This window comes from Vipera berus, assembly GCF_964194415.1.
Source record: "Vipera berus genome assembly, chromosome: 15".
Lineage (NCBI taxonomy): Eukaryota > Metazoa > Chordata > Lepidosauria > Squamata > Viperidae > Vipera > Vipera berus.
This window is the reverse complement of record NC_138218.1, coordinates 12162142-12175595: the sequence shown is the minus strand read 5'-3', so window position 1 is coordinate 12175595 and position 13454 is coordinate 12162142. Positions and strand designations below refer to the sequence as shown.

The 13454-nt window shown below is 59.5% G+C and overlaps 3 protein-coding genes across 4 annotated transcripts in view; 1 reads left to right on the top strand and 2 right to left on the bottom strand.

Moving 5' to 3' along the window:
- The window catches only part of LOC308675024 (uncharacterized protein), a 113634-nt gene that overhangs the window by 27170 nt on the left and 73010 nt on the right, over nt 1-13454 (top strand). The gene's annotated exons all lie outside the window — the stretch shown is intronic.
- CLIC3 (chloride intracellular channel 3) lies at nt 75-3900 on the bottom strand. Its single transcript, XM_081339906.1, has 6 exons — nt 3738-3900; nt 2495-2604; nt 2170-2295; nt 1867-1973; nt 1116-1291; nt 75-777 (listed from the first exon to the last, which is right to left on the bottom strand). Exons 1-6 carry the CDS (start codon nt 3771-3773, stop codon nt 616-618), a joined length of 717 nt encoding a protein of 238 aa, XP_081196032.1. The 5' UTR covers nt 3774-3900; the 3' UTR covers nt 75-615.
- The window catches only part of ABCA2 (ATP binding cassette subfamily A member 2), a 30817-nt gene continuing 22403 nt past the window's right edge, over nt 5041-13454 (bottom strand). For both annotated transcript variants that reach the window (XM_081339904.1, XM_081339905.1), the window contains exons 31-49: nt 13088-13301; nt 12854-12959; nt 12536-12647; nt 12252-12312; nt 11735-11909; nt 11492-11607; nt 11106-11253; nt 10750-10873; nt 10187-10319; nt 9871-9988; nt 9501-9679; nt 8869-9010; nt 8464-8598; nt 8171-8274; nt 7934-8026; nt 7580-7682; nt 7346-7483; nt 6898-7104; nt 5041-6789 (exon numbers count right to left, since the gene is read on the bottom strand). In XM_081339904.1, coding sequence (XP_081196030.1) covers nt 6754-6789; nt 6898-7104; nt 7346-7483; nt 7580-7682; nt 7934-8026; nt 8171-8274; nt 8464-8598; nt 8869-9010; nt 9501-9679; nt 9871-9988; nt 10187-10319; nt 10750-10873; nt 11106-11253; nt 11492-11607; nt 11735-11909; nt 12252-12312; nt 12536-12647; nt 12854-12959; nt 13088-13301 — 2444 coding nt within the window. In that variant the 3' untranslated portion in view covers nt 5041-6753. The remainder of the gene's footprint in view (nt 6790-6897; nt 7105-7345; nt 7484-7579; nt 7683-7933; nt 8027-8170; nt 8275-8463; nt 8599-8868; nt 9011-9500; nt 9680-9870; nt 9989-10186; nt 10320-10749; nt 10874-11105; nt 11254-11491; nt 11608-11734; nt 11910-12251; nt 12313-12535; nt 12648-12853; nt 12960-13087; nt 13302-13454) is intronic.

Sequence of the window (13454 nt, the reverse complement as noted above, 5' to 3'; positions counted from 1 at the left end):
GAGAGTATTTCAATTCTAACCGATTCTCCAGGGAAAGAAGTCTGTCTAGGACACAAAAACCCACGGATTCTAAATTCTCTAGCATCTATTTAATTTGGGGGAAAGACATTTAAAGCATTGGACATTGGAGGAGCCATGGATGAAGAGAGAAATGCAGACATGCCGTCACACACACACCCCCCAGAGCCAGATCGTGTGCAGGGCTGCTCCAGCGAGGGTCTCACAGTCTCAGATGAGCAAAGCTTCCTAAGAAGCCCCCAGCCCCACTTCAAGGCCTTAAGGCCAGCTTTGCAGGGGTGAAGGGTGACTCTCCTCCCTCAAATCTTCCCGGCTGAACCCAGAGGAGAACGTCAGGTTGGCTAGTCAGGGACCACCACAGCACATGGGCACCGCCAGCACCACCCAAGGGCAAGGCCAGGGCCTGACCACGTTGCGTGGCACCGTCTTGGCGGGAGGGGAGATGGCGATGCCAGACCCACCTGAAGACCGTGCCCACGGAGGCCCCACTGATCTGGACCTGCCCTGCTTCCTTCTCCTATGAGTGGCTCTGAGAGAGAAGGAGGGGGAGCCGTGGGTGCCAGGCAGAGCTAGCCAACCCTGACTTTGGCCAGGGGGCTACTGGGGCTGCCTGACCACGCCCTGGTAGGCCTGGATGATCTCCTGGGGGTTTGGACAGGTGTACTGGAACTCCTTGGTCTCGGCAGCACACTCCAGGTAGCGCCCGATGCCCCGCAGCTCTCTGGGGATGCCCGTCTGGCGGTAGTGCTGGCACACAACCTGCATGAGAGGGGAGGGACGCCCGGGTGAGCCGAGGGTGGCTGTGCCAGCCATCCCTTTGTTCCGCTGACTTTGTTTTCAAGATGAACCCAAACTGGAAGGTCGAGATTCCCGGGATACCCAATTTTGTTTGTGCTGTGTTTTGGGATAATTATGGCTCCGTGGAGGGTGGGGTGCAGAAGAGGCCCGCCCTTCCTTGAATACGTTAGGTGCTCCCAGAGGAGACGTGGCGGGGAATTCTGCCCCAGGAAATGCCCAAAGGGTGCCCAGGGCAGCCAGGGGGATCCATGGGGGGGGAGGAGAGGAAGGGAGCTCTGCCTTCCTCACGGTCTTCTCACATTAACTATGTTGAGCTTGGGGAGCAGGCTGCAGTCGGCCAGGGTCATCTGGTCCCCATCCAGGAACCGCCGGCGGGAGATGACCAGCTGGGGGTCCCGCACCAGCTCGTAGACCAAAGGGGTGCTCAGGTATTGGTCCAGCTTACGGAAGGCTTTGAGAAGGGCGTGGAGCAAAGCTGTGGGAAAAACACCCCAATAAGCTAGCCTCTGGGGCAGACGGCAGCGAGGAGTGCACAGGTAGACTGCCTCTAAGGTGGGGGCTTGATCTGCTACTCTGCTACCCCTGAGAGATAAGAAACTCAGCAATTTCTTCCGAAACCAAAGATTCAGCCCAGCCAGGGCTGAGCTTCTAAAGATGCACACGCTTTCCAAAGATGGTTTTACTCTGGTATTTGAGATGCTCAAAGCCGTGTCCCTGTCGCTTTTTTAGGCACAGGAGGCCATCTTGCTGGTGGACATCCCCCACCCCCATCGGCTGCCACTCAACTGGCTGACAGAGGGGAGATTTTTCTCCTGTTTGATCTGAGCCTGGCCGGCCTCCCCTGCAGGGACCTTGTCTCTTCTTGGCCCGCCCTCCCCCACTTTGCGCCCGGGTCCAAATTTAAAGGAAGGTAGTTGGGCCTCCCCCGAAGGTAGTTGAGGCCTCCAGACCTCAAATGGAGCCTCAGTGGCTCAGCACAGTCCCCCAAAGAACTGGAGCATGCTGGCTAGGAAGGATGGGGGTTGCAGTCCAAAGCCCCTTCTCTCTCACCTTCGTCCTGAGCTGGTATCGGGTTCTTGATGTAGGCAGAGAACCTGTGGAATATGTCGTTCCCGGCCAAGGTGGACTCCTTGTACCTGGGCGCCAGGCTGTGGAACCTGCCGGAGAAGACAGAGCAATGCTGACCGCTGCAGCTCCTTGCCTCAGTCTTCCTGTCTGCACAGGGGGCAGAATCCTGCCCTGCCTTTGGGAAGACAGAAAGGAGAGCAGGCGGGACGTTCTTCCTCAGCTCTTGCTTCTCTTCACTCTTGAACCTCCCCTCCCCCGAAGGAGGACTTGGCCCCCACCGCTTACTCAGGGGGGGCCAGGGTCTCCTCCAGAAACTCTTCCACCTTGCTGGTATCTGTTTTGGGATCCCCATCGTAAAGCAGGACAGGCAGCTGTGCTCCCGGGGCAAAATCTTTCAGGACGTCCAGGGACCTGTAAGGGGGGGGGGGTCAAAAAAGGGGGCTGAGCCTGGGAATTGGAGAGCTCTCCCTCTTCTGCATGCCCACAAGGGACAATCCCCATCACCTGCCTGGGCCACTGGGGGGGGGAGATAAAAGGGGAGCTGCCAGAGGCAGACTCCGCATGGCCAACGGTCAGCAGGCAAGACGCCGGCCCCTCCTGTGGCCCTTACCTCTTGGTGTCCACTGTGGTCAGCGTGAAGGGGACCCCCTTGAGCAGCAGGACCATGAAAAGGCGCTGGCAGAAGGGGCAGTGCCCTATGGTCTCCCCGTCAGCGCTGGCCTAGATGGGGCAGGGAGGGAGAGGCCTTTTGGCAGGAGGAATGAGCTCCTGGGGACCCCACTGCCGTTTTGGGCCGACCAGATTTAAAACCAGCGTGTGCCATCTTTCCTTACACAGTGTCCACCGAAGGTGTGGGACTACAAATCCCATCCTCCCAGCCAGGACTGTGCCACTGAAGTAGGTCAACCAGCAGAAACACGCCTTTAAGCCTTTCGCTCTGCTGTCAAAACTCTCCAGGATTTCAGTCCAGTATCAACCTTTGTAAATTCCCTCCAGGCAGGCAAGTTATTTTTGGATCAGCGCAGGCGATTATGGGATGGGAGGACGATTCGACCGTTTTATTGCACCTCGCCGGCACCGAAGCCTCCCACCCTCTTCGGAGGGAGTGCGGGCACTGGGTATGTGCTCTCACCCGCCCAGCCAGCTCCCTTGCGCCCAGCGGAGCACCAGGGTGCCCTCCCTTGGCCCGGCTTTCGGTTGGGATCAGGATTGGTCCCCGGCCAAATCCAAAACCCAAGCAGCATTTCAGGTTGGCCGGGAAAGGCTCCCCCGCCAGGACGGTGCTTCAGGGCAGCGATTTGGGAGTTTCATTTTGCGAAATGGATTTGGGCAAAGTCTTCCTCTGATCACAGCTGCACCCCAAAAGATCGGCTCCAGGGGGGGGCGGAATTAAGACCGTTGCAGCCGCCCGTGCGTGGAAAGAGAAGGCTGCACTCAGGTCTTCCCAGCGCCTCCCTGCAAGATGCACCTGGGGGCCCCACTGGAGGGCTTGCGGGTCCCCCCCAACAGATGTTGAGGGGAAAGTCTGGGGAGGATGGCTGGCTGGGCAGGTCCTGGTGTGACTTGGACCAAGAGGGCCTGCCTCCCAGCTGGAAAGAAAGCAGAGCCTAGGACCATGAGGAAGGCTGGGATGCAGGTGGGGAGAAGGACAGGACACAGCCCCCTCCAAGCCCAGAGGCCGGAGACGGTCAGGAGAGGCTTCTCCCCTCTGCCCTTCAGCTTATCGGCTCTCCAACAATTTGGTTAGCAGCTGGGACCGTCTTGAGGCTCTTCTTCGGGTTTCCAATCCGTGACTTTGGCCACGGCACCAGAGGGCCACATCTGGAGCACCCCAGGCCAAGAGCCAGCCTTACCTTGACGAACAGCTGGATCTTGGAGCCCTCCGCCATCCTCTCTCGGCCCCAGCAGGGAAAGCTGTCCAGCACCCGTTCAGATCTGCGTTATAAATTCGACACACCCTCCTGTGAGCCTCACCAGCCGCATTCCTTCTTCCTCGCCTCCCAACGCCCTGTTTTCGCAGCCACCCAATCCCAGGCACTCCCTGGTTCCTTGGGTGGCAGCAGCAGAAGGGCAGAGTCCAAGCCGAGGGTCCCTGGGCAGCCGGAGAGAGTTTGGGCAGCTCCGGGAAGCCCCTCGGTCGTGCCACATCGGAGACTGTCCTCTGAGGTCCTCTGGGTGGAAAGGCAGGATCTGGACAATGGCAAAACTAGCACCGGCATTACAAGGCAGGAAGAGTCCATCCTGCCTTGTTGGTCTGATAGATATTGAGGTGGCAGGAAGGCTGAGTTTTGTAAAGGGAAACCAAAAAGAGGGGGAGGAAACGGATTTTTTTGTGCAACAACAATGCTGATTGCAAAGGTATATATACATCCTGCTCATCCCTCTCAGGCTGGGGTTGAATTTTATTTTTTCTTTCTAGGAGCCCCAGATCCTGGGGGGGGGGCAGGCTGAGCTCAGGGCAACCAAAGCAGCCTTGCAAAAGGCTGGCGTGGATCCTTTGGCGGAAAGCAGCCGCAAACCCATTTTTCACCTCCTCCTGCAGATCCGAAGCTCCTTCTTGGCCTGGCAACACCCTCCCAGTGACATCTCTTAACCCGTCTCTGGAAACCCCGGGCCTGGGGCAGCAGGGACAAGGTGTGTCTCCTTTCAAAAATAAACCCACTTCCGGGAGTATTAAAGTAGCAGGCGTATTCTGCATAGGACGACAATCCCCCTGATCTCTGAAGGCCTGCCGTGAGGTTAAGGAGGTGCTCACGGCGTGGGTGTAATCAAACCCTCGGCTGGATGGCTCTGTGGAAAATGCCAGCCTGCCACGCCCAGGACCGAAAGACGGGGCTCGAACCAGCCGCCCCCCCCATGCTTCCATCGCCCCCAGCCTGTCTTGATTAGGGGGAAATGACTTAAGAAACAGAACACAGGTGAGTGAACATTGTAGATATTCCGAGACAGTAAAAATATTCACCAAGAAAACGCTAACACTCCCCCCTTTGCAGGAGGGACGATGGTGTCACTCTTCAAGCCGCCCACAACTTGCCCAGACAAAACCCAAGCCAGTCGCAGTCTGCATGTTTTTTGGGGTGGGATTCGTTCTTTGCTCCTGCTCAGCCTTGCAAAGCAAATCCCAGGTCCCCCACAAAAATCTCTGCCAAACAACAATTGGTTATTATCGCTTTTTTATTAAAACAATAATTATTTTTCACATTGGGTTTTCCGGTTCTAGCAACAGCCAGGCTTTGCCAAGAGAGCAAGCTGCCCCGGGCGGGGTGGGGGCTCAGGATCCCCGAGCCCTGGGGGCGGAGAGGGGCCGGAGGGACGCCGGCCAAGAGGGGCCTGGCTCACCAGACAGCCCTCCGCGGCCGGTGCCACTTTGCAGCTGGCCTGACGTCTCCCTTTGTGCCGGATCTGCAGGGCCCACTTTCAGCCCCATCCCGGGGGACCCAGAGAGGGGACCGGCAAAGCCCCACAGCTGTTGTGGGGAAAGAGCGAACCCAGCAGAGTCCCAATCAGTTCCACAGGCCGCCCAGGCGCACACACTCATCCACCGCCCTCCCCAGCGCTCCAATAAATAAAAAAACATTGTGCTTGCTAAGCCGAAAACAAACCGATGCAATCTTTGTCTAAAACCTTCCTCTTCCTCAAAATATGATTTACAGTTGCTCCATGCTGAGAAGCTGCCTGGGAAGGGAGCCATCCTGGCCCTGGCCCCAAAGGTGTCCCCTCCTCTTCAGTTGGGGGGGGGGGCTGCTAGTCTCTTGGTTTCTCTGAAGGTCAGTGCAAACAGCCGGGGAGGGGGAAGGGCAAGTTGCCGTGGAGGGAGGGGGGTGCACCAGGTTTCTCTAACTGCAACCCCACCTTGCACTTCAGACTACAGTTCCCATCTTCCCCAGCCACCTGCTGGGGCATCACAAGTTGGAGTCCCACACATCTGAGGCAATTCCAGGTGCCGGAGAAGACCCCCTTGGCTTCTCTTGGTGAAGTGGCAACTGTACGGATCCACTGGCTCACTGGGACCGCTTCAGGAGCCTCCGTGCCTGCAAGCAGCAGAGCCGAGAACTCAAAAGGCCCTCGCGATCCCACCAGAGGCTTCCGGGTAATGCCATGCCGGATTAGGGCACAAGCGGAGGCGTGGAAAGCTCCCACCCCACACCTGAGCGGGGAGGAGGCTACTGGGAGGCCTCTGCGCTTGCGATGCTTTCGGCCCAGTCGCGCTACTTGATGCCTTAAAAAGTAGATCCGGAAGCAAAAAGCCTGGTTAGAGGAAATGGGCACGGTCCCTGGGGGGGGTCTGGCTCCCTTCTGAACCAGGGGCCCAGAGGCCCAGCCCTTTCCAAGCCTGCAGGCAGCCGCCCCGGGGCTTTGGCCCCTGGGCTGAGGGAGAGACGGGGGAGAGGAGGGAGGGACGTCCTGAGAGGGATCAAGAAGCCCCCGGACGCAATCCCGAGGTTTGTTCCAGGAGGATCCCCTCCCCTTGGCATCACGTGCTTCCCTTGCCAGAAAGGCCGATGCCGCTCAGCCACCCTCCGCAGTCGGATCCAGCACAGCCCGGCAGAAGAGGCAGCGAGGCCCAACAGCAGTCTCTCCGGGGACGAATGCCCCAAACTGTGGGGTCCAAATGGGGCGTGGAGGTAGCTGCTCCTCTGCATAAACGGCCCTCCCCAAGTCTTCTCACGCAGCCGGATTGGACCACGTCGGGTCCTTGGCCATCTGTGAAACGACACGAGGCCAGCTCCATCCTGGGGGCCACCCAGGTCGAAGGCTCAGGCAGTGCCTCTTCTCGCCGCCTCCGGGACGTCCCGCTCACTCGCTGGGCAGCGAGGCCGAGGATGGCAGCCACCAGGCGGGAAGGGGCGGGGGGCTGCACAGCCGTTCTCAGCAGAGGGTGTCCGTGTTGAAGGAGAGCTGAGCCTGGGGCGAGGGGGCGGGAGGAAAGAGCGAAGGTAACGGGCGCTGCCCTGGGGAGGTTGCCGTTCCCACAGGCCTCCTGACCCTCCTCTCTGCCCTGGCCTGGCTCACCCTCTCCTCCTCAAAGCTGATCAGCCCCTCATCGTCCGTGTCCAGGTCCTCGGGCTCCTCCACCAGCATGGAGTGCAGCTCGGTCGGGGCCCCGCGGGGCCGCAGGAGGCCCAGCAGGCACTGCAGGGGGGACTCCATCGAGCAGGGAAGGAGGCTCTCCTGCTGCTCCAGGTTGTCGCTCTGCTTCTTGGCAAAATTCACAAACACCTGCAAAGGAGGCTGCCAAGTCAGGCTGGACCCCGTGCCGGGGGTGGTGCCGGACCCCCCTCCCCGGCCAGGGATTGGGGTGGCGGGGACAGGAAGGGGAACTCTGGATGGGTGTTCCCATCCTGCTCCGCCAGCCGGTGAGGCTGCCCTGCCAATGCAGCGAGCACAGGGCTGGCCGGGCCCACTCCTCGGACAGAAGCGGGCGGCCAAAGGGAAAGCGGGGAGCCCGGTGGCCCCTCACGTTGTCCAGCGTGGTCTGGCTGACGGAGTAGTCCTCAATGCCCAGGACGTCCACCACCTGCTCCATCTTGCTGAAGACCTGGGCCAGCGAGATGTGCTCCGACTTCAGCTGGTACTGGACCTTGGTGTGGTGCCTCTCCTGGGGGAGGGGGGGGGAAAGGCAGGGAAGGTTAGTGCCTCCTCCTCCTCCCACAAGATGAAGCCCCTCCTTTGTCCCCCCAGGAATTGCCCAAACCTTGAGGACGGCCTCCGGGAAGTTCCGGCTGAAGAAATGAGCCACCTCCTTCACGTTCAGGCTGGACTTGGTCCTGACGGTGATCATGTAGCCGTCCCCAAACCTGTCCGGGAACATGGGGGGGGGGGGAAAGGGGGCTTCTCTGCAAGAGCCGCCCTCCTGGCCAGGTACGGGATGGGGCAGATGGGCAGGGGGGGAGGACCCTCCTCCAAATGGGCCCAAAGGCACTTCCTCCCGGACCAGGGCCCTCGGCTCTGCTCCACACCTGGGCGTTGCCCCCAGGCCAGGATGGAGACCAAGGAAGAAGCTGCAGTGAGGTGCCCATGCTCTGCCCACCCAGCGCCCTTGGCTCACCGGTTCTTGAGGTGCTGGATGCTGCCCAGACACTTGAGCCGCCCGTTCACCATGATGGCCAGCCGCGTGCAGAGCGCCTCGCACTCCTCCATGCTGAGAGAAGAGGAGTGCAGCTGAAAGGAAGGGCGGGGGACGGCTCTCCCCCACCTCTTGGCTGCCCTACGGCTGCGGCCCGACCCAGCCCACCCCTTTCCCTGGCATCTCAGGAAGCCCCGGACGCCTCCGTGCCCAGCCTACCTGTGCGAGGTCAGAACCACGGAGCGGCCTGTCTTGATGATGTCCAGGATGAGGTTCCAGAGGAAGCGCCGAGCCTTCGGGTCCATGCCGGTGGTGGGCTCGTCCTGTGGCGATGGAGGGGACCAGGGGACAGAGTTGGGCCCAGGCCGGCTGACCCTCCCTTGCTCGGCACCATCCCGGGGAGGCTCCCGAGGCTGGGGTGGCATCCCGGGGTGGCATCAGAGCAGCAGAGCACAGGAGCGAAGCCTCAGCCGCCACCCTCCGCCGGGTCTCTGCCCACGTTCGCTCCTCACCAGGAAAATGAAGGCGGGGTAGCCGATCAGCGCGATGGCGGTGGACAGCTTCCTCTTGTTGCCGCCGCTGAAGGTGCTGGCAGGCTTGTTGGCATATTTTGTCAGCTCCAGTTTCTGCATCGCCCACTTGACCACCTGGGCCGCAAAGGAAGAGGGGTCTCACGCCCACAAAGAACAACCCAACAAAGAACACCCACTGTGGCCGGCCAGATGTTCCAGGGACCACCACAGCTCCTGCAGAGGGGGTTGCCCTTAGCCCCTTCTGTCCTGTGGGGGTGAGTTCCACCGACTCAGTCTACATGGAAGAAGCAGCAGCTGCCTTCTCCTTCTTAAGGAAAGCCCGGGAGACGGGCGGGGGGGGAGGGGGACTGTCTGTCTCAGCCGCCTCCTTCAGCCCCCCCTCACCCGCTCCTCATCCTTCCACGGGATGCCGCGCAGGCGCGTGTAGAGCTCCAGGTGCTCCTGGGCCGTCAGCTCGTCAAAGAGGGCGTCGAACTGCGGACAGTAGCCCAGACTCTGCTGGACCTGCAGAAGCTCCTTCAGGATGCTGTGGAAACCGAGAGTCAGGCTGAGCACAAGGCGAGGAGGGGCCCCCCAGAAGCCCCCCCCCCCCGAGAAAGGTTGTTGGGAAGGAAAGGGGGTTCAGCAGCCCAGCCCCATTCGAAAGAAAATGGGACCCATTGCTCCAAGAAAGCAGCAATGAAAAATGAGGCAGAGAACAAATGGATTTAGGGAAAAATTGCAAGAAGGTAAGATCAGCTAGCAGGAAGACATATCCTCCTCTTCACGTTGCTTTTCTGCAACGAGTAAATCAGAACAGCATTGCCTGCCCATGGAGGCTCCATTGGCCAGTGCATTCACGCTTCTTGTTTCTTGCTCTGGGTGCAAATGACCCCATTTTAAGTCTGGGATAGTAAATTCCCAGGATATTCGAGGGAAAAGAAGGGAATTAAAAAAAATCAGCTGTGGATGCAGCACCTGCGTTCCCGGGGAGCCCGAGGGACCCTCCAGCCCCCACCTCTGCACGCCAGACACACCTGTGCCCGTTGATGAAGGCCTCGCCGTTGGTGGTGGTCTCGTCCCCCGTCAGCATCTTGAAGGTGGTGGTTTTCCCTGCCCCGTTGACGCCCAACAAGCCGAAGCACTCCCCCGGCCGGACGCCCATGCACAGCCGGTCCACGGCCAGGATGCGGCCGATCCTGCGGGATTTGTACACCTGGTGCCACAGGAAAAAGCCTCCGTGAGAAAAGAGCCTCTCCTCAGCCTTGCGGCCTGAGGCATTTCTACCTGCAGGAGACAACCTCCCAACCCTCTCCTGGTTCAGGGTTCAGATCTCGCTCCCGTTGAGCCCGCTGCTCCAGCCGAGCCTGCCTCGAATGGACACCCCCCACCGCCACACACACACACCTTGGTGAGGTTCTCAATCTTGAGCATGTCGTTGTCGGCATCCCCACGCAGAACCCGCTGCCGCTCGGTGGCCACGTCCACGTCATCCTCAATGGGTTTGGTGGAGACGGGAAAACGCCTGGGGTGGGGTGCAGAGGAGTTGCTTCTTCAGTGGCAGACTCAGCCCAGCGGCCTTATGTCTGTATTTCCCTGCCCAGCAGAGATTGGCAGGGCTGCAATTCCAAGCTGCCCAGCTGAGACAGGAAGGAAACTTCCCAGAAATCCCCTTTCTGGGCACGCACACACACACACACACAGTGTGCATTGGCACACTTACTGCGGTTTTCGGAGAAAGTTGTACTGGCACATAATGGTGATGAAAAAGCCGACAAATCCTTCCACCGTCATGGCGACTAAAGCCCTGGTCACGATGTCCCACTCAAAGGGAGACTTAATCTTGTCAAATTGCCCTACAGGAACAGAGGCACAAATGGGGGTGACAAGCCCCAACCCCCCCCCCGGTGGGGGCTTCTTTGGTTGGGTGGGGGAATTCGGCTCAGGGCCTCTGCTTCCCAGAGCTATTTTTCCAGTGAAACACAAAAGCCCCCAAGATGCCTTTTTCTTTCAACAAGCATTCTCCCGCTAACTGTAAGAGGTGCAGAGGAGAGAAGACCAGGATCTCCTGCTGGTAATCTAAGGCAAGCCGACACTAAGCAAGCCAGGATTAAGAAACCACTCTGCACACGTTCAAAGCTTGCAATGTTATAGGAATACAATTGTGGCACAGAAAACAGGAAGGAGAAATCACGAGGCTAAAGCCAAGAGCAAATTCACACCTGCTTTGAACAGTGAGATGGGCAATGTACAAATTTAATAAACAAATAAAAAGAAATACTTTACCGATCTTTGCATAGTATTCGTTGATGTACTCGTTGTAAGCCATCTCCATGAGTCCGTGGCCCAGATTGTAATTGGGGAAAATCAGGAAACAGCTTTTCAAGTAGCTGTTTACCATTTTCAGGTCCTACAGAGGAAAAGGCACTAAGGGTGGGCTGCAGCAGTAGCAGCTCAGCCCCCACCCCAGCCCCCCAAATTTTGGGGCTGCTCTGCTTCTGTGCGTGGAACGAGAAGCATCTCCACCACTTTCGTCATTTTGGAAGAAAAAGGTCCCGTGTCCCCATTTGGGGGGAAGGGGTTACATCAGTCATTCACTGATTTTTTAAAAATCCTGACCTCGGCCTCCTGCTGACACCCACCTTGTCGTGCTCAAAGAGCTGCAGGAGGAAAGTGGCCACGGTGGCTGTGATGCCGATGAAGAGGTTGATGACGATGAGGAAGACGTAGGCTGAGCTGGGCACCTCGAACCAGAAGGAGGCTGGGTACATGATGGGCGTCATGGACCACCTGGGGGAAGGGCGCAAAGATCTTCCCATCCGGCTCCTTCCTCCAGAAGGTAGACTTCCTCTCACGCTGGAGGTTCTATTCCTAACCCTTGCGGCGGCCTCCAGGGAAGACCCTCACTCCGTGAGACTCACGTTTGCCCAAACTGAGCCTTGTCTCAGGCTGAGACGCCCCCCCCAGGTGAGTCAGGGGAGCCCCCCCCAGCAGGGCCACGATCGCTCCCCCCTCAGCTGCCCCTCACCCGTAGAGCAGGAAGAGGGCCAGCACTGCAGGGAAGTTGGTGCGGGAGGTATAAGCCGGCAGGTCAAAGACGACAAGAATAATGATGCAGCAAGTGGCCGGCACCAGGTAGTTGAGCTGGAGGGGTGGGGGAGAGAGGTGAAGGAGAAGCTCAGCATGGTGCTGCTGCCCCCTGCCCCCAAGGTCACCCTCCCCACCCCCAATGGCTTGGGGGCCCCAAACACCCACCCCCCCGCCAGCCTACCATGTCCCAGACGTAGTTGGCCAGCCAGTAGATGACGGGGTCACAACCGCTGACAAACTGCAGGTGCTTGGCTTTCGTGGACTTCTCGGACACCAGGAAGACGACGAAGCTGGCCGGCACGAAGGACATGGCCACGATAATGAAGATGGCAATGACCACGTCGGTGCCTTGCAGGCTGAGTGGAGGGGGAGAGGTTGGCGAGCCCGTAAATGTTCCTTGCTTCGGGGTTACCCCGCCCCCCCCTTGCGGAACCCGGCCCTGCTTGCCCCAAAGCTTTGACGATGCCCCTGCGAGGTGGGGATGGTTTCCCCGCTGAGCTGCACGAGGGCCCTGGGCCTTTCAAGAGAGGCCCTCGCCTCCCTGCCCCAACAGCAGCTTTGATCATTTGCCAGAGGGGACAGGTGGGATACAAGCCAAACTCAACCACCCCCCCAAGTCATAAAAGCATCCTGAAAAGCAGTGCAGAAACAAGCCAGCAAGATAAATAAGCCAGTAAATAAATCCATACGACACCTACAGGTAATCCAGAGAAAGGCTGGCACTGGTCTTGTTCATGGGATGGTTGGTCAGGGTGATGCCTGGGGGGCAGAGAAAGGCCTGAGAGATATCCCTCTGCCTGCCCCCCCCACGCCTATCTTCCCCCCCTCCAGATTCCCTCCACCTGATCCCCCCTCCTCCTCCTCTCTCACCTCATCCCAGGTGGCTGCCCACACACAAGGGCAGAGCCTCTCCATGCCAGCCGGTCGAGTGCCGTTGCTTCCCCACTTCTGCCCAGCATGCTCCCCACCCACCCCTGCTCACCATAGGCTGCACGGTTGCCCCTGCTGCTGGGCAGGTTGGCACGGAGGATGGCATTGTTGAGGGCGTTGAGGTAGGTGGGCATGCTGTGGTATCCTTTGTTGTTGTAGTACACCTAGGGAGGGAGCGCAGGGGCTGGAGCTTGGCCCAGGCTGCTCCACGAGCACAGGGGGCTTGGGGAGGGCGGCGGGCACAGAGGACCCCGGGGGGGCAGAGGAAACGGCCCCTGGCAGCTGGGATAGGAACTCCCGTTCAAGCCCATCCGGCTGGGGCTTCTGGGATGCCTACCAGAGACGGGCAAAGGCATAAGTGAGCCCTTACCTGGGCAGTGCTGCGGACAGCAATTTTCCGGAGCATGGGGGGCGCGCTGGCCCCAAAGGAGGCCGGGATGGTTTTCTGGATGTTGCCGAAGGTCAGCGCTCCGTACCTGGGACAGGAAAGCAGCAGCCACATTCACTAACAGACACCTGCTGGAGCTCTTCCTAAAAGGGAGGGGGCACCCCCATCCCCTCCGTGTACGCCCGTGCACGCGCACACACACACACACACACACACCTGTGCAGCCGAAAGCGGTCCGATGTGTAGAGCAGATACTCGGAGACGTTGCGCCCCGTGATGTCCACCAGTATGTCCCCCGTTACCACCTTCATCTGGGGAGGGTGCCCCCCCACCCCGCTGGGGCAGGAGAAGCCGGTGCCCTGCATGGAGCAGGTGCACCGGATGGGCTCGTGGACGATGCCGGGCTGGGCTGGGGTGGAGGTGACTGTCTCTGGCAGGGAGAAAACCAACAGCTGCCTCACTCTCCGAGGAAGCCCCAAAAGAAAAGCAGCTTGAAGGACGAAGAGAGAGCCGGGGCAGCTAAGCCGGCGTTTCAGCCTCGGTACCCCCCGAGCCTCTCCGAGTCCCGGAGCCCGTCCTGGGC

Excerpts from the sequence above, each read along its gene's own strand:
- CLIC3 (XM_081339906.1), bottom strand. The coding sequence starts at position 3,773 with ATGGCGGAGGGCTCCAAGATCCAGCTGTTCGTCAAG. Across the intron at positions 1,974-2,169 it reads GAGACCCTGGCCCCCCCTGA|GTTCCACAGCCTGGCGCCCA; the intron begins GTAAGCGGTGGG and ends CTTCTCCGGCAG. Across the intron at positions 778-1,115 it reads CCAAGCTCAACATAGTTAAT|GTTGTGTGCCAGCACTACCG; the intron begins GTGAGAAGACCG and ends CCTCTCATGCAG.